Consider the following 24,796-nt stretch of genomic DNA (forward strand, 5'->3'; position numbering starts at 1 on the left):
ATACTCGTTGTATGTGTGATACTTGTATATTATGGGTTAGCGGCTAAGTGTGGGCGAGGCCCGTATCTCTCCGAGAGTGGAGTGTGGGCGAGACCCATATCTCCCAAATAGAGGAGTGTGGGCGAGGTCCGTATCTCCGTATCTCCCAGATAGAGGAGTGTGGGCGAGGCCCGTATCTCCCGACTAGAGTGTGGGCAAGGCCCGTATCTTCCTGAGTGTGGGCGAGGCCCGTATCTCCTAGCTGTACGTTGTATGCTTGCATGGTATGAGGTATTATGGGGGAACTCAATAAGCTTCGTGCTTACAGTTTTCAGTTTTGGTTTCAGGTACCTCTTCGTCGAAGGGGAAGGAGCTGGCGCGGTAGCGGTACATCACATACACACCTGCTTGTATTCTGCATTACAATGTTTCTGACATGCAACATCTTTTGTGAAATGAAATGGTTATTGAATGATTTGTTTCTAAATGTTTTGCTAAGTACATGTTTTAAAAAACGAAATTTTTGGCTCGTATTTTTGCGATGTTACAAAAACGTATATTGAATCCAATGACGGTGAAAAAAAACGTTTATAGACTGTATAACAGCCGATACCAGCCTGCCATCAGAAGCCAAACTAGGGGTGAGCATGGTGCCGTTTGGTGCAGTTTTCGGACCAAACTGAACCGCAAATCGATAGATGCGGTTTTTAGACCATCTCCAACTCATTTCTATTTTTCCCCCTTAAATAGAGTAACAAATTGGGCAAATCGTGTTTCATCTTCAACCCTACTGCATTTTCTACCCCATTTTTACCCCAAAAAGTATATTCCTAGAATATTCCATTTTTATAACTTATATATATTGTCAAATACACTCCTCTACTAATTAGATATTAACAAATACTATATATAATATTTTTTTCATTACAAAATTATCACAAATTATATTATCATAAATAAAATGTTTATATATAATAATTTTAAATTAATTATTACTTTATTAAAAATAATTTTTAAATAAATAAGATTATATTTGTAATAAATATATCAAGATCACAATTATATTTGATTACTATATTTCATAAATTATGTTATCGTATTTCAAGTCTTTAGTATATATTTAATTTTCTTATATAAATTCGATAAATAAATATTAAACTCTATATTTATGATTAATTAATATAAATTAGTATATAACATGATATTACAAATATCAAATACTACATTTAAATTATAATTATTAGACAAAAATAAACTAAAAATGTACAAAATAAAAATGAAAGGGTCTAAAATTGGCAACCGAAAATTCAACTCCGTTATTGAAGATATGGATAGTATAACCCCAAATATGGGGATACTATTCATATCTCTAAAAGTGGAGACGTAAATGGGGTTGGGTCGGAGGGGAGTGGAGGAAGAAATGAAGGAAAATAAGAAGTTTGGGATGGGTTGGAGATGCTCTTATATATGTAAAATTGATTGGTGCGATTTTCTATTCGGTTTGGTTTTACAGGCTTTTTATGCGGTTTTCAGTTATTTTGGTGTTGTTTTGGTTTTTAACCGTACAAAAATGATTGTGTTGTTTTTCTTTTATTAATAGGATTAATTTAACGTCCAAAACTTAAATTCCAAAAATGACGAGGGGTTATTTTTTAATATAGTTTAAATTAGAGTCTAAACCCAAAACACTTTTTAACTTAACAAAATAAAAATAACAAGTTTCAACTCATTAAAACTTTAGTAGATAAAGGCTTCATGACTAAAACAAAAACCCAATAGCCCACAATGGTAGATTGGTAGTACACTAAACAACTGCCTAACTTTCAACCTTGCATCTCAAACCATTTTTATAGAAGAGCTTCTCTTTTCTTTATACCACAGATGTGGAACAAACAATCAAACAAGTGCTAACTTCTTTTACTGTGAATATTCATAGTTAATTTTGTTATTTTTGCTTGTTACTGTATATTTTCATATATAAAGAATATCGACAATCGTGATTTAAAAGAAATAAAATTATAAACTACAAAAACTTTTGGATTTCTTTAAAGCGATGAATTTGAATATATATATATATATATATATATATATATATATATATATATATATATATATATATATATATATATATAGAGAGAGAGAGAGAGAGAGAGAGAGAGAGAATTATGTTCATATATATCTAACATCTATTGTGTGAACCTATGAACCAATCAACATTTAGATAAATTAAATTATGAATTAATCAATAAAGAATAGTATACTTATTATATATACAATTGATTTATCATCCAAATATATAATCCCTATAATGATGGACCAGTTTCCTTAAATCTCTCCAGCATCTTAACAACCCTACCTTGGGCGTGTTCATCAACTCCATTTCACAATCGCCAACGAAATTTCTCATCACCATATTTTAACAGCACCACCATCAACATTATGTAGTCGAAATTGATGATCTTTTAATCATAACATATCTCCTAGAAGCCCTTGGATCTCATTTGCACCATCTCTGGGATCACACACAAACTCGCTATCGATCAAGCTTGATCAGACATCACCATTTTCGGTCCATCAGAGGACCTTGTTGAGTCGCTGTCCTTGAATCTCCGTTGCACAACAGAATTGCTGCTGAGCCGATGACACATATCCAAGGGACAACCGCTGAACAACAACACCGAATGTTTGATTTTTTACCCCTAAAATTGTTCCTTATTTCTTTCAATCCAAGTCTTCTCTTATATTAATTATATTCGACATAATCTCCCCTGAAAACTATCTTTTACCTGTTGAATAAACCATTTGTGCTTGCTTTCCTTCAACATGTAACAGAATCATGTGAGAGAGTAAAGTGTAGTAGACTAGTAGGCTTTATGTGACAAGTTTTGACAACTATAATCAACCATTCTTCACATACCATGCTTTTATTATAACCATAAATTATCTTTTTTTCTTTTTTTTTTTTTGCTTATAACATTACTAACAAAAGATAAAAGATAGCAACTTTGTCCTTTACGTATCAGTATTACAATAAAAAGGGATCGATAGCTTTAAATTACAGCCGCCAATATTTCATTTTTTTATAAATAACCATGTGAAAATATGAAATATTTGTTTCACTTTGCTTTTGGTTGACCTTGAAATGTTTGTAGTAACCTACTCTCTTACTCTCAGAATTTGATTATATTATTCCAACATTCACACCTCTTTTGTTTGAAATCTATCCCCACCTTTTTTTATTAACCATCTAATGTAGAAAACAATGCTCTTCACAAGAAAGAGGGATTAACATCATATTGCATTCGTTAATAACCTTAAAGTGGTCAATTTAATAACCTTAGGAAATAAGGAACTACATATTTCTTTTAATATTATATTTATTATTAATTTTTTTATTTCAAAATTTTATGCATATTAGTTCATATTTATGCATAAAGTGGCTTATTATTTTACTATAAAATATTAATCGAGTGGATCTGAATATGATTTTGTAGTTTTTCTAATTGAAGTTACATAGAAATGGTTAGTGTATACCATATTCTATTAGAATTGTTGTATTGTGTATCTATTATTAAATTTTGTTTTATTATTTGTCATATAAAAACATTCTCATAGAATCTTATTCTTACATAATTCGATGGTATGAGAGTTATTCTCATAGAATGCTCGTTTTCATGGCAATTTTTCTTATAGAATACATGAAGGGATCATGATGATCAAGGGTCAGAAGGTTGCATGATGGTGTGTTGGATGAAGATGAACAATGATCATAGGGGCGAACGCAGGAATTAGTAATAGGGGTTGCACAATTTTTTTTTCCCGCCACACATAATATAAAACATTTAAAAAAAAATTCCGGTCAAACATAATATAAAACATCTATTCATCTAATACAATTTTTTTCTGGTTAAAAATAATATAACAACGATATACTAGAATTTAAATTTGTCCTCTTCGTCCAGACATCTTTTGAAACCGCTCCATTACTTTTTCATTCTCAACTTTCGCAAGTGCTTCGGTGTCGACATTACACAACAATGCGTCGTTCAAAAATTCATCGCCAATTTTGTTACGCAAGTCGGTCTTCAAGAGCTTCATCTTTGAAAAACATCTTTCTACACTTGCGGTCGCTACATGTAATATCAAAGCCAACTTTAATAGCTTATAAACCAAAGGATAAGATCGATGCTTCCCCGTACTAACCAGCAAACGAGAAAGGTCGGAAATTCCTTTCAAACTAGCGAAGCGCTCATCTTTGATGCAAGAGTGATAAAATATCTCAAGTTGTCCTTCAAGGTCTATCATATCTGAATCATCAAAGTCATACTTGTATAACTTACCCAACTTCAATAACTTTGATTTGTCAAATTGTGCAAATGAATCACAAGGGCTCAAAGCACCCATGTATTCTAGTAATTGGGTGCTTGTTTCACTAAATCAATCGCGATATTCTGTAAGTTGCATATCTACCACCGTGTAGAAGATTTCAACCTCAAAATGAAACCTATTAGTCTTTGTAGTCCTACAGTTTCTCGCACCAATATACAACTCTTCCATATCCAAAGTATCAATTTCGTGTGTTTCACAAAAAGAGGATACTTTTGGCAAAATGCTAGCAAACCCTATGTTTCTAAAAGATTGCAATGCCTCCATTGTCCCTCTAACCATCAAAGCCGCTTCTAAAATGTCTAGATCTTTTCTTTGAAGTTGCTTTGACAATGTACCCGTGAGGTGTAAAATGTCATACATCATATGTAAGTAAAACACGAACTCATATGATTTAAAATATGTTAAGATTCCAGATGCTTGTTGACAGTTTGCCAATGACCCTCCCTCCTCTTTCACAAAATTTAAAACTATAAGAACATTCGTAAATAACTTCATCAAACTTGTGAATGTGTTGAAATGTGAACCCCATCTTGTTTCTCCCGCTCAAACAAGTGTAGTCTCTTGATTTAACCCTCTTCCGGTTTCAAGTTCACCACTACACAAGCCTTTTTGCACCCTTTCTCTTGCTTGCTCTCGTAGTAAGTCTTTTCTTTTACACGATGCACAAACTATATTAACCACCAACGAAATTTTCTCAAAAAAGTCACTAACACCATCATGCTTCTTTGCTACAGCCACAACTACTAATTGAAGTTGGTGTGCAAAGCAATATACATAAAAAGCCGTGTCATTCTCTTGTAATATCAAAGCTTTCAAACCATTGAATTCCCCTCGCATATTGCTAGCCCCATCATAACCTTGTCCTCTTATCTATTAAAATTTAAAACAATTAATATATATATATATATATATATATATTAATTAAATTGAAATAACAAAAAAGAAAAGAATAAATTACCTGACTAAAACTCAACTTATTACTTGTAAGTACTTCATTTATGGAGTTTTTGAGTGTCAAAGAAGATGTATCCTTCACGTGCACTAGACCTATGAATCTTTCTTTCACAAAGCCAAGAGTATCGACATAACGCAAAACAATAGCCATTTGTTCCTTTTTTTGAAACATCACTAGATTCATCAACTAGTAAAGCAAAAACATCTTGACCAATCTCTTCACGAATACTCAAAAGTACTTCTTGTGCAAAACATTGCACAAGTTCTTTTTGAATTTTAGGGGAAATTAGTTGATTGTTTTTTGGAGCATTTTCTAAAGTATTTTTGAAAATATCTTCACTAGTCTCTCGAATGGCTTTTAACACTTCAATGTATAGCCCTCTATTTTCCGAGTTAACCGACTCGTCATGACCACGAAACGGTAACCAGTTTTCAATAAAAGTCTAACAACAATAATAGAAACATGTAATCGAGCTTTATATTTATGATCCTCTGCTTCGGTTTGCCTCCTCAAGACTACATTGATATCTTGTTTTTCCCTCATTAAAAACTCACACTTTTCTTTTGCTTTGTTGTGAAAACTATCAATACCACCCACATGAGTCCGAAATGCATCTTTTTTATTCCAAGTATCAAAACCTTGAGAAACAAATGCTTCTCTCCCTCCTTTTTGTCTCATGAGGTCCCCACACAAATAACAATATAAACAATATGCACTATCCTTTTTCACACTATATTCCAACCAATCAAAGTCATCAAACCATGAAGAAACGAATCTTCTAAATCTATCACCTATTTTTTTTAGGAAACTTATGTGCCCTTACTTGACACGGTCCTTGAAGCAAATATGCTCTTCTTACATCATCTCTTATATTTGGTTTGTAACTTGTAATCAATAGCCTATTCGCCGGGTCCTTTGGAAGATCCTTCAAGTCAACATTATCATTAGGTTGGTTAGAGCATTGTGTTTGTGGAGTTGCATTAGAAACCAAAGGGATTGATTGATTGGTGATTGGTGTTTGTGGAGTTGCATTAGGATTAGAAACGGAAGGCATTGATTGATTGGTGATTGGTATTTGGGAACATTCTTCACCACTTTCATTAGGATTAGGTCTTTGTCTTTTGGTAAAAAAACCACTTAGTTTAACCTATAAAAACATAACAATGACTTCAATAAAACAACTTACTTTCACCTAATCAAACAATAAATTCAATAAAAACATAACAATTACACCTAATCAAACAATGACTTCAATAAAACAAGTTGGTTTCACCTAATCAAACAATAAATTAAATAAAACATATCAATTTCACCTGATCAAACAATCAATTCAATAAAACAAGTTGCTTTCACCTAATCAAACAATAAATTCAATAAAACATATCAATTTCACCTAATCAAACAATCAATTCAATAAATAACATAGCAATATAACCTAAGCAAACAATATAACTTCAACAAAACAAATCAATTTCACCCAAGTCAATCACTAACTTCAAAAAAACATATCAATTTCAAATATCTTAATGAATTGGTAATTGGTAAAACTTACTTGCTTCATTATGAAATCGATCAAGACATCAAGTATTGTGAATTGTGATCGATCCTTTTATGAAATCAATCAAGCCTCAAGGTCGATTGATCTGTGATCGATTGAATTTTGGAGGCAAAAGTCGAGTAGTCGTGCCTCGTGCGTCGCCCCTGCCCCTGCCCCTGTGTAATCTTCGATCGTTTTTTTTTTCTTTCAACCGATGGATTAATTACAAATTTACAATTAGGATTATTGGGCTATCTTTTTTACAAGCACTTAGCCCAATTGCTAATGTATCAAATTAAGTTTCATTTGGGTTTTAGGGCCTTAGACAATTGGACTATTAGACTACAATTGAATAAAACATTTGGCTCGTTATTATTTTTTTTTCGTTCGGTAATTCCCGAAAGAGTGACAATATTTTTTCTATGTAGTTGCACAATTTTTTTAGTAGTTGCACGATTTTTTTTACGTAGCGCCACAATAGGTAAAAATTAAAAAAAAAAATTCTACTTCGTACGCGGAAGCTAGGTGTTACCGGTGCCACACCGGGCACCTAGCTAGGACCGCCCATGAATGATCATCGATCTTCACAAACTTGAAAACAAAAAAAGTATTAAACATTGTATGCTTCAATAATTCTTTTGTTGTATAAAAAAATATGCTGTTATAGATTTAGAAAACTATATATTCTTTAAAAATTACTTTGGTTGCATCAAACATTTGTGGTGTTATAAAGATAGAACACTTTAATTCCTCAAGAATTCTTTAGTTGTATACAAAATGAAACATATTAAACAATTTCATAATCATCAATTTAAAAGAATATTTGATTTGTTGCTAAGTTAAAATGATTCTTTATGCTAAATTCTAAAAGGATTTTTTATTCGTTGGCATGTTCAACTTATTTTCAATCGTTATTTCTTAAAATCAAGTTAAAGTGGATGGTAGAATACTATATTCTTCAAGAATTTGTTAATATTTCTTTAAAAATTGTCAAATTAGTTTTCAACGTTTGATTCCTATTGTCATATAATATTAGGATTTGTATTAATTTTTATTTGATTTCATTTGATTTTTGTAATTACTTTGACTTAGTTGCCTAAAATATAGTTAATAATAATTATCTCTCTTAATAAAATTTCAAATTTCCCCTACAATTAATTAAGTGAAATTATCTAATAAATGACATCCCATGTTAATACAGTGTACCATAAAATCACATTCATTCATTTGTTTTAATCTGATGGACAAAATTTAGTCATACATTCACACAATATTTATGATTCACATTTGATCCTAACCCTATATATATATATATATATATATATATATATATATATATATATATATATATATATATATATATATATATAAGGCTAGGTTCAAATGTTTCTAACAACTATTGTGTGCTTGTATGCACAAATCTGGACCAATGGATGGAATATAATAAATGGTCATAATATTAGGGTCTATGATATTATAATAGGGTAACATGTACCACATAATCATACAAATTTCAGCATAAGGGTATTCTAGTCAATTAACCTATATTAAAAAAGGAAATTTTCGTATTTTAAGGATAATTAATTCCCGTTTTTTTTAATCTGATTTTTTTATAAATAATTCGAATTTAATTTTAATATAACTTTTAGTAAAAATTAATTTTATTCTGTCAGAATGACAAAAAGTCAACCATAAACTAGTAGATATATTTTCGATTTTATTCATGCAGAATATTGTTACATTCAAGATATATTTTTTCTTTAAATTAACATGCTTAAAGACTTATACAACATATTATCAATAATATTATTTTCTAAAGAATACAGATTTTATTCTTTAAGAATAACGAATTACATTAATTCATAAAGAATAAGACTATAAACAATTATTACATTCATTCTAAAAAAAAAAATTTAACCTATAGTGGTTTAAGATTTACATTTAATCTTAAAGATTAAAACTAAACATGGTTACAAAAAAAATCTAACAAAAGAACCAATTTATTCTGAAAGAATATTACTGTTAAGAATCATAATATACGTTATGGCAGAATACATTCTGGTATAATACACTTTCGTTCTCTATATTTTCTTCTTTTTCCACTTCAAAACCTATATCCACAAATAAAAAACATAATCAAGTTTCAAATATTAAAAAGTTAAGTTTATTCTAATAGAATAAAAACTATAAATTCTGACAGAATGTAGTAGAAACTACAAAATCTAAAAAGTTATAATAGAGTATAAAAATATAAATTCTGATAGAATGTTGTAGAAAGTAAAGAATTATAATTTATTCCCATAAAGAAAAAATAATCAAATTTCAAATATTATAAAATTCAATTCATTCTAAGATGATAAAAACTATAAAAAGTATTATATAAAATATTCTGACAGAATACATTTTTATAAATAAATTCTAACATAATATACTATAAAAAGTATTATATAAAATATTCTGACAGAATACATTTTTATAAATAAATTCTGACATAATATACTACAGAATGCACTTGAATAATAAACTTATCTTCTAATTTGCCAATCTATATGTAAGAATAAATTGATGTGAAAAGGAAACATCAACAATATTAAGTCAAAAGGAACATCTAAGATAAAAAAAAAATCATCTATACATAATATACATAATATGTTGTTCCAATTAACATATGTAATTAATTCAAAGTTCATGGAAGAATGAAGCAAAATGAATTAAGAGCAAAAATATCTTCTATGTTTACCGCTGAGGCAAATATTAGCAAAATAAAGTAATTTAATTTAAGTCCATGCATACATATACACTAACCGACTATATTATGGCTATGTTTACCTACAGTTAATCCCAATTCAAAGTAATATAATAGAAATTCAAGTCAAACCTTAATCAAATGAACTAAAACAAAAACTATCCCATTGAGATTATTTCAAGCACACCATATGCGATTTAACTAATAAAACCTTAAAATTAACGACATAAACTATCAAAATAATTATAAGACTAAAATTGAGGAGGAATTATAAGAACCTGTCTATGAAGATGAGATGTTGACAGATCCTCCGTAACAAGACCAACACAAAGAAGAAATAAATTGGCTGCCAAAATCAACCTGAAGAGAGTCGTTGGTGGAGTATTGTTCAACAAACTCGACTGAGGGGCTGCTGGAGGTGGGCGACGTTTGTGGATGGAGCTATCAGATGTGGGTATCGTTCGTATTGGTCGAGAATGAGAATGATGTTATGGCAGACGTTTTAATAGGTAGATTAGGTTTTTAATGATAAATAAAAATTGATCCCTTAAATAAAGGGATATCAATTGTTAATTTTGGATATTAATTAATACACATGTAATATTACTAATTTACCCTTTTTAATTTAATTAATGATTAAATTATTGCTAAATTCTCATTGGTTCATATTTGCACACAATAGTTGTAGAAAACATATGAACCTAACTCTCTCTCTGTCTCTCTCTCTCTCTTTCTCTCTCTCTCTCTCTCTCTCTCTCTCTCTATATATATATATATATATATATATATATATATATATATATATATATATACACATACACACACTAGCCGTTTACCCATGCCAAGCGATGGGTAAACGACTAGTGTGTGTGTGTGTGTGTGTATATATATATACACACACACACACTAGCCGTTTACCCGTGCCAAGCGACAGATGCGAATAATTTTTTCATAAATTAGTTTCTAAGGTGATAAAAGTATCTGAGGGTAGTATCGCTTCCATTTAGTGGGGTTAGAAGAAACCAAATGACCTCGCATTAATCCTTGTATTCGATCGGATTCCACATAAATTTTTTTCAAAAATCTTTGTATATATATTTTCTTGCACAAATATCTTCTTTATTAAAAAAAGGAATCAACATTGATCTCTCTCTCTCAATAATGTTAATCATTGTATCATCATCACTGAACCATCTATTGATTTCGGAGATGTACCTGCAAAGCTATCACAAAAGAGTGGATATGAGAAAATGGGAAGCTAAAATCCTCCATATTGCCTTGGGAGGCAAGACATATCGTGCATCCTGAAACCGTTTTATCTCATTAATAGTAATATGTTATCCATCCGAATCAATATTGATAACTTGTTTGTCATGACCCTTGTAAATATACATAAACACATATTTCACAGAGATTACTCTTGAGAAAACCTCAAAATTTAAAAATAAGACACAATGTATTCCATATCTTTTAAATTCGTGGGTCAAATGGAAAAACTGAAAGGTTAGGTTAAAAAGGGAAAATGCTACGTTACAGAAACACCGACTAGTTTCTTTTGGATGAACTTATAGTAGTTTCTTTTAGGAACATGTCCTATTCTTAAGAGTTGCATTTTGGGAATATCTTCTACATACCTCATAACGCATCGGTTCCAAATAACTCACAATCTATCTGCAACTATTAATTACCAATAAATGTCAAGCTTTGATTGTTATATAGGTGTTCATATTGAATTGTTTTTTTTTTTCATACACATGTCATTCTAAAGATCAAATAACAAATACGACATTTTTTTAATTAAAAGTAGTGAAATTTTAACAAAAAAACACTTGGTTTTCAACCCTTTATGTAACGTCCAGAAATTTCAACCAATTTAAAATTATCAAAAACAACCTGATTCCATTAAAGTTATTACAAAAAGGTTTTCAATACAATTTATTTTAAGTAATCCCAGAATCTCATCACAACATAAACACGAGGAGCGGTACGATCACGCCTTCGCCTTGCCACGGTCTCCGGAAGAACCTGAAAAACATAAAACCACAACTGTAAGCCCGAAAGTTTAGTGAGATATCCCCAAAATACCAACCACATATACCATACACGCATAACATGCCATAACATATCCGATCACAGAACAGTCATGCACTTCGGGTCTACTGTGGGACTGGTCCGCCGCACCGGCCAACAGTCCACCTGGTCCACCCTCCGAGTCTAGCCATATACCTCGAGTCTACAATGTGATTGGCCCGCCCGCACCGGGCCTTCAATCCACCTGGTCCACTCTCTGAGTCTACAGTATGACTGGTCCGCCCGCACCGGGCCTTCAGTCGGTCTGGTCCACTCTCCGAGCCTCGGCACGTCTGGCCCGCCCTCTTGAGGCCTACAGCCTATCCGGACCGCTCGCTGGGCCTTCGGGACAACCGATCCGCCCTGGGTATCTTGGCCTACAACACAAAGCAGGACCCGCCTCAACCCAACTCCAGTCCAAACAACCATGTGCACATAAACATACAATCATATAGCAATTCACAGTCAACAAGCCGATCAAACAGGTCACATAACATATCATTATTCTAAGCAGGATACCGACCTAACCGGTCACTAGCATAGCATCACCCTACATCTCGGGATACCTATCTCAACCAGGTCTCTAACATATACCATCCTAGCTACCAGGATGCAAACATATCAAAACAATAACATAACAACAAATATCCGGATCTCAATCCGATAAGGGCTGACCTTGGTGCTTTAGACCCTGTTGATATAGTGAGGATAACTCACCTCGAAACTGCCAACTGAACAGATAACCCAAACTGCTCCGATCACTGATACGATCTCCACCACTGGACAACCACCAAGGCACTGAACTCAAAACAATATTCAACAATTACCAAAATGCCCCTGGAAACCACTGGTAAACCCTTGGTCAAAGTCAACCCCTGACTGACTCTACTCGCCGAGTCAACCCGATGACTCGCCGAGTCCCCATGCTCAGAAACTCCCCAATCCGCGACTCAACTCGCCGAGTCACCCCGAGACTTGCCGAGTTCAACAACTCTGAGTCCGCTCACACACAACTCACCGAGTCATCCCCTTGACTCACCGATTCACGGCTCAACCAGAAAAGATTGGGACTCTTCGACAAGACTCGCCGAGTCAAAGAACAGACTCGTCGAGTCTAAGGCTATCTTCAACCTACTCGCCAAGTTGTTCTTCCAACTCGTCGAGTTCCAGGCCATCATCCAACTCGCCGAGTTGTTCTTCCAACTCGTCGAGTTCCAGCTCATCTTCAAGCAACTCGTCGAGTCTACCCATGTGACTCGCCGAGTACCACCGGTTTGAATCCAAACAGAAGCATTCCAGGCCATGCAACAGATCCAAAACATAGATCTAGCCTCCTACAACCCATCCATCACGTAAAGTGGCAAACTTTACGTGAATCGAAAGAGATCTAGGCCTTTTACACTCTAGGGCTAGGGTTTGGGACATGATGGCTTCACTAAACACTCAAACACAGAGACTTTATGCATATTTGGACCATACCACTCCAGATCTGAGGTAGCATCCTCAGATCCATCTTCCAATCCCGAATAACTCATGAATTACACCCAAAAACCCCAAAACAACCCTCATGGAAGACAATAAGGGGGAAAAGAGCTCAAGACAGAGGATCCTTACCCCAAAGATGAGCCTAAGCTGATGTAGACTCCAGATCTCCAAGCCCTCTTGATGCTATCCTCGAATTCCTCCCTCTTCTCTTCACAATCCTTTCTTCCAAGCTTCAATCCTCTCAATAATGGAGTTTATCACGAAATTAAGGCTTCTGGAACTCAAGGGATGATAAGGAGGCTGGGGAGGAAACATAATGTTCTTTATATAGGGCTCAACCTTCGGATTTAGGGTTTTCTCCACTCAGCGCCTACTCGCTGAGTCCAATCCACTGACTCGCCGAGTCGGCCACTTGACACGCGACCAAGTCGCGACTCTACTCGCCGAGTCGCTCTTTCCCATATTACTCTTTTATCCGTTCAACTTTACTCTTTATATTTCGGGATGTTACAATTCTCCCCCACTTAAATTAGGCTTCGTCCTTGAAGCCTACGGCAACTCATCTCCAAAAATACTCCCACAACGCGCCACCTGGACTTAACCGGACCAGGTTCCTCAAGGCATAACCATCGAAACTCGAACTCACGTTCTCTTTCCTTGTGGTGTCCTGATCACCGTCTCAAGTCGGCCACCGGCTTTACCCTCTGACAATTCCACTTAACAACTGAGTACTATCCATGACGCAACACTGCTCCAAATCACAACCATCACTCGACCCATATGAGCTAGAATAATCATGCACCACCGAATTCCTGATTCGAGTCCAACTCTAGTCATTCTGCTGACAGAAAGACACATTCTTCAGAGCAACTCCCATGAGCTCTCCTCTTGCAATCACATACACATGCTGAACTAGCTCTAGCACCCTCAGGTTGGGAAAACCCGATACACTGATGACATCTTCAGACATCCCCAAGGATGAACCACCACTACATACGCACTTCCCTGATCAGAATCACACTGAGAGCTCGAGACTCCCTCCCTGCATTCCTTTCGAGCCTCTTGGCTCTACACCTGCAGAATTCCTTCCGCGACCTCAGCTGACATCCCAAACCGGATGTGATCCCATTCCACTGCCGCAAACACGCTGCTCAATAACCATACTCGAATCACTCTAATCATAACTCTGCTCTGCTGCTCACTTCTGTGAATTCGCACTCCCTCTCGGAGTTACACTCCTTTGTCTTTCCTTATCAAGGAAAACCACTTGGCTGCCTTGACACTATCACAAGTGCCACGGCGCTCGCCCAATGCTACACCACTCCTTCATAGCGTATCCGCTATCCATCCAACACACATGCTCTGACTCTACTCTCAAGGACTCTCGAGTCCATGCACCATCTCCACCAATCAAGATCAATACCCGGGGCCAGACCTTCTAATGCTAACACATCGCAAAATACTCAAACCATCTCCTCAAACCGCTCTATCAATACCTGTAGAGTCTTCAGCATGACTGGACCGCCTTCACAGGCCTTTAGCCAATCTGGACCACTCTCAAAACCTTCAGCCAATCTGGACCTCCCTCCAGTGCCTTCAGTTTGGCTGGACCGTTCTCCGAGCCTTCGGCCTGATTGGTACGCCTATCGGCCTTCAGTCTATCCGGACCGCTCAACTAACATCCATCATTCCGAGCTATCTCTCTGGGAAATCCTCTCATGCATACTGTTCTATCCTTCTAGGGGTTCCGAACTCTATCCCCATCATACATACTCGATCCCGGCCCGATCCCAGGCCTTCCACAATCAAATGCCCTAAGTCTGTATCCTGCTCCGCATGCCCGACACTTACTCATACCAGCCTATACTCTGGACTGACAGAACACTGCTGAATCCCAACAGCTAAGCACCCTTAAATACTCATCGATCTCCCGGAGAATTTTCCAATTCTCCCCCACTTGTAGCACTGACCATCAAACATCGGTCGCCAATACCGACCACCCAGAACAACTCTGCACAAAACCAACACTTACACGCGGACTGATTCCCACAAGCATAATCAACCTTAACAAGATCCCATATCAACACTGATTAACCCGCTCGAAAGAAACTCGATCTGCATCTAACCACTCCTCAGAAAGCAGATGCTACCCAGCCTTCAAACCAATGTCAGGTTTCCACTAATAACCCTCATGAATGATAACCAACGAAATTCCCAATACAATAACCCATAACCAAACCACAACCCTCAAAAACGACGAATACCGCATCGAAAACCACACAAAGATACTAGCACATAAATAATATTCCACAATAATCATAAGATAACAAGACATCAAGGAAGAAACATACCCGCAGCTGCATCCGGCACTACTCTGACCTCCTCTGCCGAAAGCTGAAAAGCACGACCCTGAGCCCTTGGGGGCTCCGCTCCACCCTGACCTCCACCCGTGATCCTCAAAGTGGCCGGTGCTGGAGCCTGCACCGGTCCTGCAGCAAGCTGTGGACAGTTGACCCTCAAATGTCCAACCTGATGACAATGATAACAAATCCTCAAATCCCGAACCGGCGCTGACTGCAGACAATCCCTCGCATAGTGCCCCTCCTTTCCGCACTTGCGGCATGCACCACCGGACCTACAAACTCCGGTGTGACCCCTCCCATACTTCCCACAAGTGTGGCTGCTCAGATCCCCCACTCTAGCGTCAACGATCTTGGACCGTTTCGGCGCCGGCTGCGACTGCACCGGAGCCTGCCTCAGCTCACGCATCTGCACCTCAATCTCTAACTCACGCCGCCTGGCGGCCTCCTGCAACTCCAACAGGGTCTCGCACCTCTGCGTAGACACAAACTGTCTGATGTCCCTCTTGAGCATGCTCAGATATCGAGACATCTGAGCCTGCTCCGAAGCGAATTCTGGGCAGAACATCGCCCTCTCAGTGAACATCCTGGTGATCTCAGTCACCGACTCCGAATCCTGCTTCAGCTCAAGGAACTCCTGAGCCAATCTCTCCCTCTCAACTTGCGGAACATAACGAGTGCTGAACATCTCTCTGAACTGATCCCATGAAACCGCAGCCCTCTGCGCATCTGAATATGACCCCGTGGTCAATCTCCACCAATCCTTCGCCCCGAGCCTCAACAGGTTCAGAGCACACCTCACCCTCTGATCAGCAGGGCATGAACACGTGAAGAAACACCCCTCCACGTCCGATAACCATCTCATAGCAACAATCGGGTCCTAAACTCCATCAAAGGTGGGAGGCTTCGTATTATCGAAGTCCCGATACTGAAAGCCCCGACCAGCTCCTCCCCCTGCAGCTGCTACAACTGCTGTAGCCGCCGCGACAGCCGTCTCTGTGAGAACTGCATAACGCTCATCAAAATACTCAACCATGGCGGTCTTGATCGACCCAAACAGCACCGGCAACTCAGCCCGAAACAACTCATCAATCTCATCACGCAGGATATCACGAATCCTCGCATCCAACTCGCACGTGCTCATCTGACCGATAACCTCGGGCGGTATTGACCCGCCCGGGACTCCCTCTCCTGCTCCCGATCCTGATCCGGATCCACTCCCAGCATGCCTCGGAATCTCCATACTGAAAAACACCACACAAAATCTCAGACTCTTCCCACTATCCCAGGAACCAACTCTCTCAACCCAACCCTAGAGGTCATGGTTTCCCTGATACGCGTATGGGTCCTGTGCTTTCAGTAGTACGGGCCCATACTACCTTCCACACCTACCCATATTTGTATGAAGTACTACCACAACACCCTAGTGAAAACATGCATAACAACGCTCAACCCTCACAACTAGAGGAACACTGGAAATCTCTCATAAGGAAACCCTAGGCTACAGGCATCACAAATCAGGCAACATTATCATGAAATCCTGAAGATCCCTAGCCTAGAACTAGCATGCTGTGCTAACAAAGCTCAAAACAAATATCATGTATGGTATTTTGGGGATACTTACTGGCTCCGGCTGATCGTACCTCCACGTCCTCCTTTACTCATTTTGAAAACCATTTTAAATACTCTTTTGAAAACTCTCCTCGATTTGAGACTGGAGTCACACGAATATTCCTCCAATTCACTCAAACCAAGGCTCTGATACCAACTTGTAACGTCCAGAAATTTCAACCAATTTAAAATTTTCAAAAACAACCCGATTCCATTAAAGTTATTACAAAAAGGTTTTCAATACAATTTATTTTAAGTATTCCCAGAATCTCATCACAACATAAACACGAGGAGCGGTACAATCACGCCTTCGCCTTGCCACGGTCTCCGGAAGAACCTGAAAAACATAAAACCACAACTGTAAGCCCGAAAGCTTAGTGAGATATCCCCATAATACCAACCACATATACCATACACGCATAACATGCCATAACATATCCGATCACAAAACAGCCATGCACTTCGGGTCTATTGTGGGACTGGTCCGCCGCACCGGCCAACAGTCCACCTGGTCCACCCTCCGAGTCTAGCCATATACCTCGAGTCTACAGTGTGATTGGTCCGCCTGCACCGGGCCTTCAATCCACCTGGTCCACTCTCCGAATCTAACCACATACATCGAGTCTGCAGTATGATTGGTCCGCCCGCACCGGGCCTTCAATCCACCTGGTCCACTCTCTGAGTCTACAGTATGACTGTTCCGCCCGCACCGGGCCTTCAGTCGGCCTGGTCCACTCTCCGAGCCTCGGCACGTCTGGTCCGCCCTCTTGGGGCCTACAGCCTATCCGGACCGCTCGCTGGGCCTTCGGGACAACCGGTCCGCCCTGGGTATCTTGGCCTACAGCACAAAGAAGGACCCGCCTCAACCCAACTCCAGTCCAAACAACCATGTGCACATAAACATACAATCATATAGCAATTCACAGTCAACAAGACGATCAAACAGGTCACATAACATATCATCATTCTAACCAGGATACCGACCTAACCGGTCACTAGCATAGCATCACCCTACATCTCGGGATACCTATCTCAACCAGGTCTCTAACATATACCATCCTAGCTAGCAGGATGCAAACATATCAAAACAATAACATAACAACAAATATCCGGATCTCAATCCGATAAGGGCTGACCTTGGTGCTTTAGACCCTGTTGATATAGTGAGGATAACTCACCTCGAAACTGCCGACTGAACAGATAACCCAAACTGCTCCGATCACTGATACGATCTCCACCACTGGACAACCACCAAGGCACTGAACTCAAAACAATATTCAACAATTACCAAAATGCCCCTGGAAACCACTGGTAAACCCTTGGTCAAAGTCAACCCCTGACTGACTCTACTCGCCGAGTCAACCCGATGACTCGCCGAGTCCCCATGCTCAGAAACTCCCTAATCCGCGACTCAACTCGCCGAGTCACCCCGAGACTGGCCGAGTTCAACAACTCTGAGTCCGCTCACACACAACTCACCGAGTCATCCCCTTGACTCACCGATTCACGGCTCAACCAGAAAAGATTGGGACTCTTCGACAAGACTCGCCGAGTCAAAGAACAAACTCGTCGAGTCTAAGGCTATCTTCAACCTACTCGCCAAGTTGTTCTTCCAACTCGTCGAGTTCCAGGCCATCTTCATCCAACTCGCCGAGTTGTTCTTCCAACTCGTCGAGTTCCAACTCATCTTCAAGCAACTCGTCGAGTCTACCCATGTGACTCGCCGAGTACCACCGGTCTGAATCCAAATAGAAGCATTCCAGGCCATGCAACAGATCCAAAACATAGATCTAGCCTCCTACAACCCATCCATCACGTAAAGTGGCAAACTTTACGTGAATCGAAAGAGATCTAGGCCTTTTACACTCTAGGGCTAGGGTTTGGGACATGATGGCTTCACTAAACACTCAAACACAGAGACTTTATGCATTTTTGGACCATACCACTCCAGATCTGAGGTAGCATCCTCAGATCCATCTTCCAATCCCGAATAACTCATGAATTACACCCAAAACCCCCAAAACAACCCTCATGGAAGACAATAAGGGGGAAAAGAGCTCAAGACAGAGGATCCTTACCCCAAAGATGAGCCTAAGCTGATGTAGACTCCAGATCTCCAAGCCCTCTTGATGCTATCCTCGAATTCCTCCCTCTTCTCTTCACAATCCTTTCTTCCAAGCTTCAATCCTCTCAATAATGGAGTTTATCATGAAATTAGGGCTTCTGGAACTCAAGGGATGATAAGGAGGCTGGGGAGGAAACATAATGTTCTTTATATAGGGCTCAACCTCCGGATTTAGGGTTTTCTCCACTCAGCGCCTACTCGCAGAGTCCAATCCACTGACTCGCCGAGTCGGCCACTTGACACGCGACCAAGTCGCGACTCTACTCGCCGAGTCCACCCATGGACTTGCCGAGTCGCTCTTTCCCATATTACTCTTTTAGCCCTTCAACTTTACTCTTGATATTTCGGGATGTTACACTTTATCCATAAACATGGCATGTTGTCTGATTTTTAGAAGTTTGGACTTAATATGTTGTTTTTATTGAACTATAGGGATATTTTTGTAATTTAATCTTTTTATTATTATGATACATGTAAATTAAATTATATAAGAATTATACTTTAGTTATTTTCATACATAATTCATTTATTAAAAAACAACTTAACTTTGTTGCCTTCGACCCCTTAGTATAGTGAGGATAACTCACATCTTGAGTAATGCTGAAATGAACAGAAAGCCTCCAATTGTTGTCTCGTCGAAAATCATGAACTATTCAAATAATAACGAATATTAAGTCAATAAATGGAAATACTAATCTTGACTAAGAATCCCCATAGTCCATTTTTCCTTTTCTCTAATTTGGGCCAAGGCCCAATATCAAATTCACTATCTGAAAGTCCATATACACAAGCCCATTAATGGCCTAATTTTCCAAATTTGGCCCCACTTCCTAATTGGGCCTTAATCTAAAATCCATTACCAAAACTGGCCCAAAACATCATTGTTCAGAAAGTCCAGCAAGGCTCATTCCAAACTAGCCCAAGAGTGGCCCAAGCCTTAAGCCCAAAATATCGAAAGCCTAACAGAGAATGTACACGGGGCGTACTCCTCTGGTGCGCTGGGGCATACTCTTCCTGATGTTGACCACCATCGGGGTGGTTGACTCAGTATGCTGGGCGTACCGGATTTACAAGGGGTTTTGCTAAAACCCTAATAAGTACTAAATGGCTTAAGCACTTAAGCCCAAACTTGAGATCCAATGACCAAATGTGCCTAGGACTCATAAAGTCACAAACTTTAACAATTTGGGCGTCCAGAAAACTCTTAACACTTGGTCTTAATCGATTAAGACCTTCCTACTCCATGCATGGGACATCTTAAGCCATTGAGGCCTCATTTTTATCGCTCAAAACCTCTTCAAGAGTCTAGAAGGACAGTTTATTTCGTCCAAAAGGACACCATGCACCAACTTGGGACTTTTGGGACAAGAATTGGCTCCATAAAGCTAGTATAGCAAGATCTACTTCATATAAGCATAAAGTTTGAAGCTTTTTACCTTTTGAGCTCCTATGGCACAAGGAAACTTCAGATCTACAAGCTTGCCTTCCTTCTCCAACTATTTGATGCAATGACTTCACCTTCAACGGCTCAAAACACACACTAAGGTGTTGTTTGTTTTTTTGAAGCCAAAATGTCTGCAGTCTGCAGACCACATCTGCAAGCCTCTACGGCAGAAGAGGTGGACCAAATGTCTACAGTCTACAATAAGAAAAATGTTTGTTTTTAACGTCTGCGGCTGTTGAAATAAATTGAATTTTCAACCTTAATTTCATGTTATAAACATTAAAAATGCATTTTCAGCAAAAAAAAAAGTAAGAAAAAAAACTGCACGGTGGCCCATGTTTTTTTTGGTTTACGTTAAAATGAGGTCTAAAGACCTTTAAAGACAGTGGCCCATGTCTGCACCATGAAGACCTCGTGCAGACGTTTTTCGATGTGCACACTTCCAAAAAACAAACACTCTGCGAGGGCATATGTCTGCGTGTTGTTTGCATGGCGTAGACAAAAGTGGTTGCGCAGATCTTCACAAAAAAGCCCCTAACTCACACTAACAGACAAAACTAGGGTTTGGGACGTTTCTGGAATATGGAGGCTAAGAATGATGAGAGAAAATGAGCCATAAGGATGTTTAAAATAGCCCCCAACCGTAGATATTAGGGTTTTCCTCCTAATGTAAGTACGCCCAACATATACAAGTTTACACCCAGCGTACTAAGGCGCACCTTAATACGCTTAGCGTACTCTTATGTACGCTCAACGTACTCCTTCCTGGTCCAAAGTTGCAACCTTGGCCCTTAGACTTATCTTGGCTCTACACTTCCAACCTCAAGGACTACACGTGACAGAATAATGATAGAAGGGAGGATTCGGAAATACCTATGAACATCTTGGGATGTTACACCTGTTGAAGCACACACCACATTCTTTATGTCGAAAAATAAAACTAAATTATGATTTTCTTTAAAACACATCCCTCTAATGGTTTGATTTAAAACTGATAACTGACTTGTTTTAATTTAATGGATTGTAATCTTTAACCAGAGAAATGTTTCAAGTCTGATAAAGATAGTCATGCTTGTTGGTACATAAATATTAAAAATAGTGATTTGATATAGAAATAAAGGAAATAGAAAGTGAGAAAAATACGACTGTTATTGGAATTATGCATATTAAAGTCTTGAGATTCATTCCTTACATTGTACGATTTTTTGAGGGCTTTAGGAAAAGAAACCTTCAAAGTCATAAATATAAAGTCAGGTTCTTTAAATTGAGAAGATTCAGTGACAGAAATACAATGTTTAAGAAAAAAAACTTGCTCTTTTTAAAGATTACATCATTATTGTTCCAAAGACCTGATAAATGTAAACCCAAAAAATTTAGTTAAAAAGGAAACAATACGGATGCTAGATTCAAAGAAAACACATATGCAAAAAAGAAGAAAAGGGGACTAAATAAAGATGTTTACCGGTCGGATTTTAGCTGCATTTTATAGAGATTGAATGTATATTTTGCTCAATTTCACGATAGAAAATAATTGATATCAGAAGGCACAAACATAGATGTGTTTCTGGGGAGCCAAAACCTCTTGTTCGAATAGAAGTTGGGGATGCCGATTTAGGGTTGAAGCTCTTTCAAATTTTGGTGATGTTGGTGGTAGTGGTATTTATTATATTTTCCTAGACTTCTTCGTCCATGGAAAATCGAAATTAGACAAAGAATGAAAAGGATCAAAATATAAATTGAGATTTGAAAAGGAGAAAAAAAAAACCATCCATAACCTGGAGCTGATATTACCTAGAACAATCAAATGAGTTTGCGATGGTCTCCGATTAATGAGTTTGAAGATTATGGTGGCTAGGGTTTCTCGCTGCACCGATCGTCGAGGAGGGTGTCTAGGTGGCTAAAGATGGAGTATGGTATGGGTATAGGTTTGTGATGGTCTCCAATTAAGGGGGGGGGGAGGAGGAGAACACTGATGGTTGAGTGTCTAGTGATGGCGGTGTAATAGTGGTGCGACGGTGGTGCTGTGATACTGAGCTGATGACAATGGTGGTATTAGATGTGAGGTGGTGGAGACAATGCTGTGAGGTGGTGTTGGTCACTGGTTATGAAGAAAGAGGAGAGTGGTGGTGGAGGTAAATGCGTAGATAGTGAATGGAGAAGAGCGTATCTATATCTATATATCTATATCTATCTATATGTATTTATCTATATCATATCATCATATCATCATACTATATTATAAAGGAAACATTTTTTTCTTTCACCATATTCATTTGAAACTCCTATTACTTTTCAATTTCTTTCTAATAATAATTATAAGTTGGTTAATAAGGTCAAATAAATATCAAACCTAAAGTGTAATCATATCTAAACTAAATTTCAATATTAAAATAATACCTTTACTTCTACTTATTAAGTGATTGTTTTTAAACTTTTAACACATTATACTTAATTTATTAGTTTTAATATATTGTTAGATGTAAACCATTATCATTTTAAAGATACAACTTTAGAACAATTTGTATAAAATACTTAAATTATTAATTTGAATATAACACTACATGATCAACTTAAATATAAATTTTAATTTAACTTAAACAAGCCAAAAAAATATTTTGTAAATAGTTAAAAAGTGATTAGTTGTAGTGCTATTATAATAATGAAGATAATTTGGTTAATAAGGTTAAATAAATATTAAAACTAAAGCGTAATCATAAATAATCTAAATTTCAAATTTAAAAGAATATCTTTACTCCTACTTATAAAGTTATGTCTTTAACTTTTAACATATTATACTTAATTTATTAGATTTAATATGTTGTTGTATGTAAACCATTATCAGTTTAAAGCTACAACTTTTGAACACTTTTGACAAATACTTAAATTGTTATTTTAAAAATATATAACATTACAATGTCAACTTAAATATAAATTTCAATTCCACTTAAAAAACTAAAGAATATTTTGTAAATAGTTAAAAGTGATAAATTATAGTGATAAATGCAAAAACTAAATTGTAATCTCAATTTAACTAAAATATTTCCTAAAGATATTTTTATAATCGTTAAAACTTTTCAAACAAGTAGCTTAAAATAACTTACAATAACAGCAGTTAAAAATAACTCTATATAAATGATTATATTGTTACCTTTAAAATAAAAAAACAATGTTTGATGTTTTAAATAACTATAATGATAAAAATTAAAACATTAAGCAAATAAATATAAAAAAATTAATTAACAATAACAACAACTATAAATAACATTACACCATATATTATATTTAATTTTATTCATGTGTAACTCGCAGGTAGATGTCATTTAAACGATTGAGATTATGCAGTTATAATAGATGTATATATTTTCTTATAATTCAAAATAATCAATGTATTATATCAATTTAGTATACGAATTATTATATCAAATTTAACAACAACATTATTGCTATATTAAAAAACATATATTTGTAAAAGCTTCATCTATATAGGTGTTTATATGCTACACGCAAGCATTCGCCTAGTATACTTATGAAGGAAACATTTTTCCTTTCACCACATTCATTTGAAACTCCTATGATTTTTCAATTTCTTTTTAATAATAATTATAATTTGGATAATTAGGTTAAATAAATAGTAAACCTAAAGTGTAATTATATATAAACTAAAATTCAATATTAAAATAATATTTATACTTCTACTTATAAAGTTATTCTTTTAACTTTTAACGTATTATACTTAATTTATTACTATTAATATATTGTTAGATATAACCCATTATCATTTTAAAGATACAATTTGTTTAAAGTAATTAAATTATTAATTTAAATATAACATTAAAGGGTCAACTTAAATATAAATTTTAGTTTAACTTAAACAACCCAAAGAATATTTTGTAAATAGTTAAAAGTGATAAATTGTACTGTCTTTCTAATAATGATTATAAGTTGGTTAATAAAGTTAAATAAATATCAAACCTAAAGCGTAATCATAAATACACTAAAATTTAATTTTAAAATAATATATTTACTTTTACTTATAAAGTTATGTCTTTAACTTTTAACATATTATACTTAATTTATTAGATTTAATATGTTATT

At 36.6% G+C, this 24,796-nt stretch overlaps 2 protein-coding genes across 2 annotated transcripts; both read right to left on the reverse strand.

Moving 5' to 3' along the window:
• Nucleotides 1-3,918: 3,918 nt before the first annotated feature.
• On the reverse strand, nucleotides 3,919-4,383 carry LOC145096156 (uncharacterized). The gene has a single exon (XM_079033922.1). The coding sequence runs from the start codon at nucleotides 4,381-4,383 to the stop codon at nucleotides 3,919-3,921; it is 465 nt and encodes a 154-aa protein (XP_078890048.1).
• A 33-nt stretch (nucleotides 4,384-4,416) lies between these two features.
• On the reverse strand, nucleotides 4,417-6,884 carry LOC145096157 (uncharacterized). The gene is made up of 10 exons (XM_079033923.1): nucleotides 6,876-6,884; nucleotides 6,647-6,676; nucleotides 6,567-6,596; nucleotides 6,154-6,470; nucleotides 5,843-6,053; nucleotides 5,526-5,765; nucleotides 5,327-5,479; nucleotides 5,080-5,238; nucleotides 4,940-5,036; nucleotides 4,417-4,835 (listed from the first exon to the last, which is right to left on the reverse strand). Exons 1-10 carry the CDS (start codon nucleotides 6,882-6,884, stop codon nucleotides 4,417-4,419), a joined length of 1,665 nt encoding a protein of 554 aa, XP_078890049.1.
• Between the last annotated feature and the right edge of the window lie 17,912 nt (nucleotides 6,885-24,796).

This window comes from Lactuca serriola, chromosome 3, assembly GCF_051521515.1.
Source record: "Lactuca serriola cultivar US96UC23 chromosome 3, Lser_US96UC23_V15, whole genome shotgun sequence".
Taxonomy (NCBI): Eukaryota; Viridiplantae; Streptophyta; class Magnoliopsida; order Asterales; family Asteraceae; genus Lactuca; species Lactuca serriola.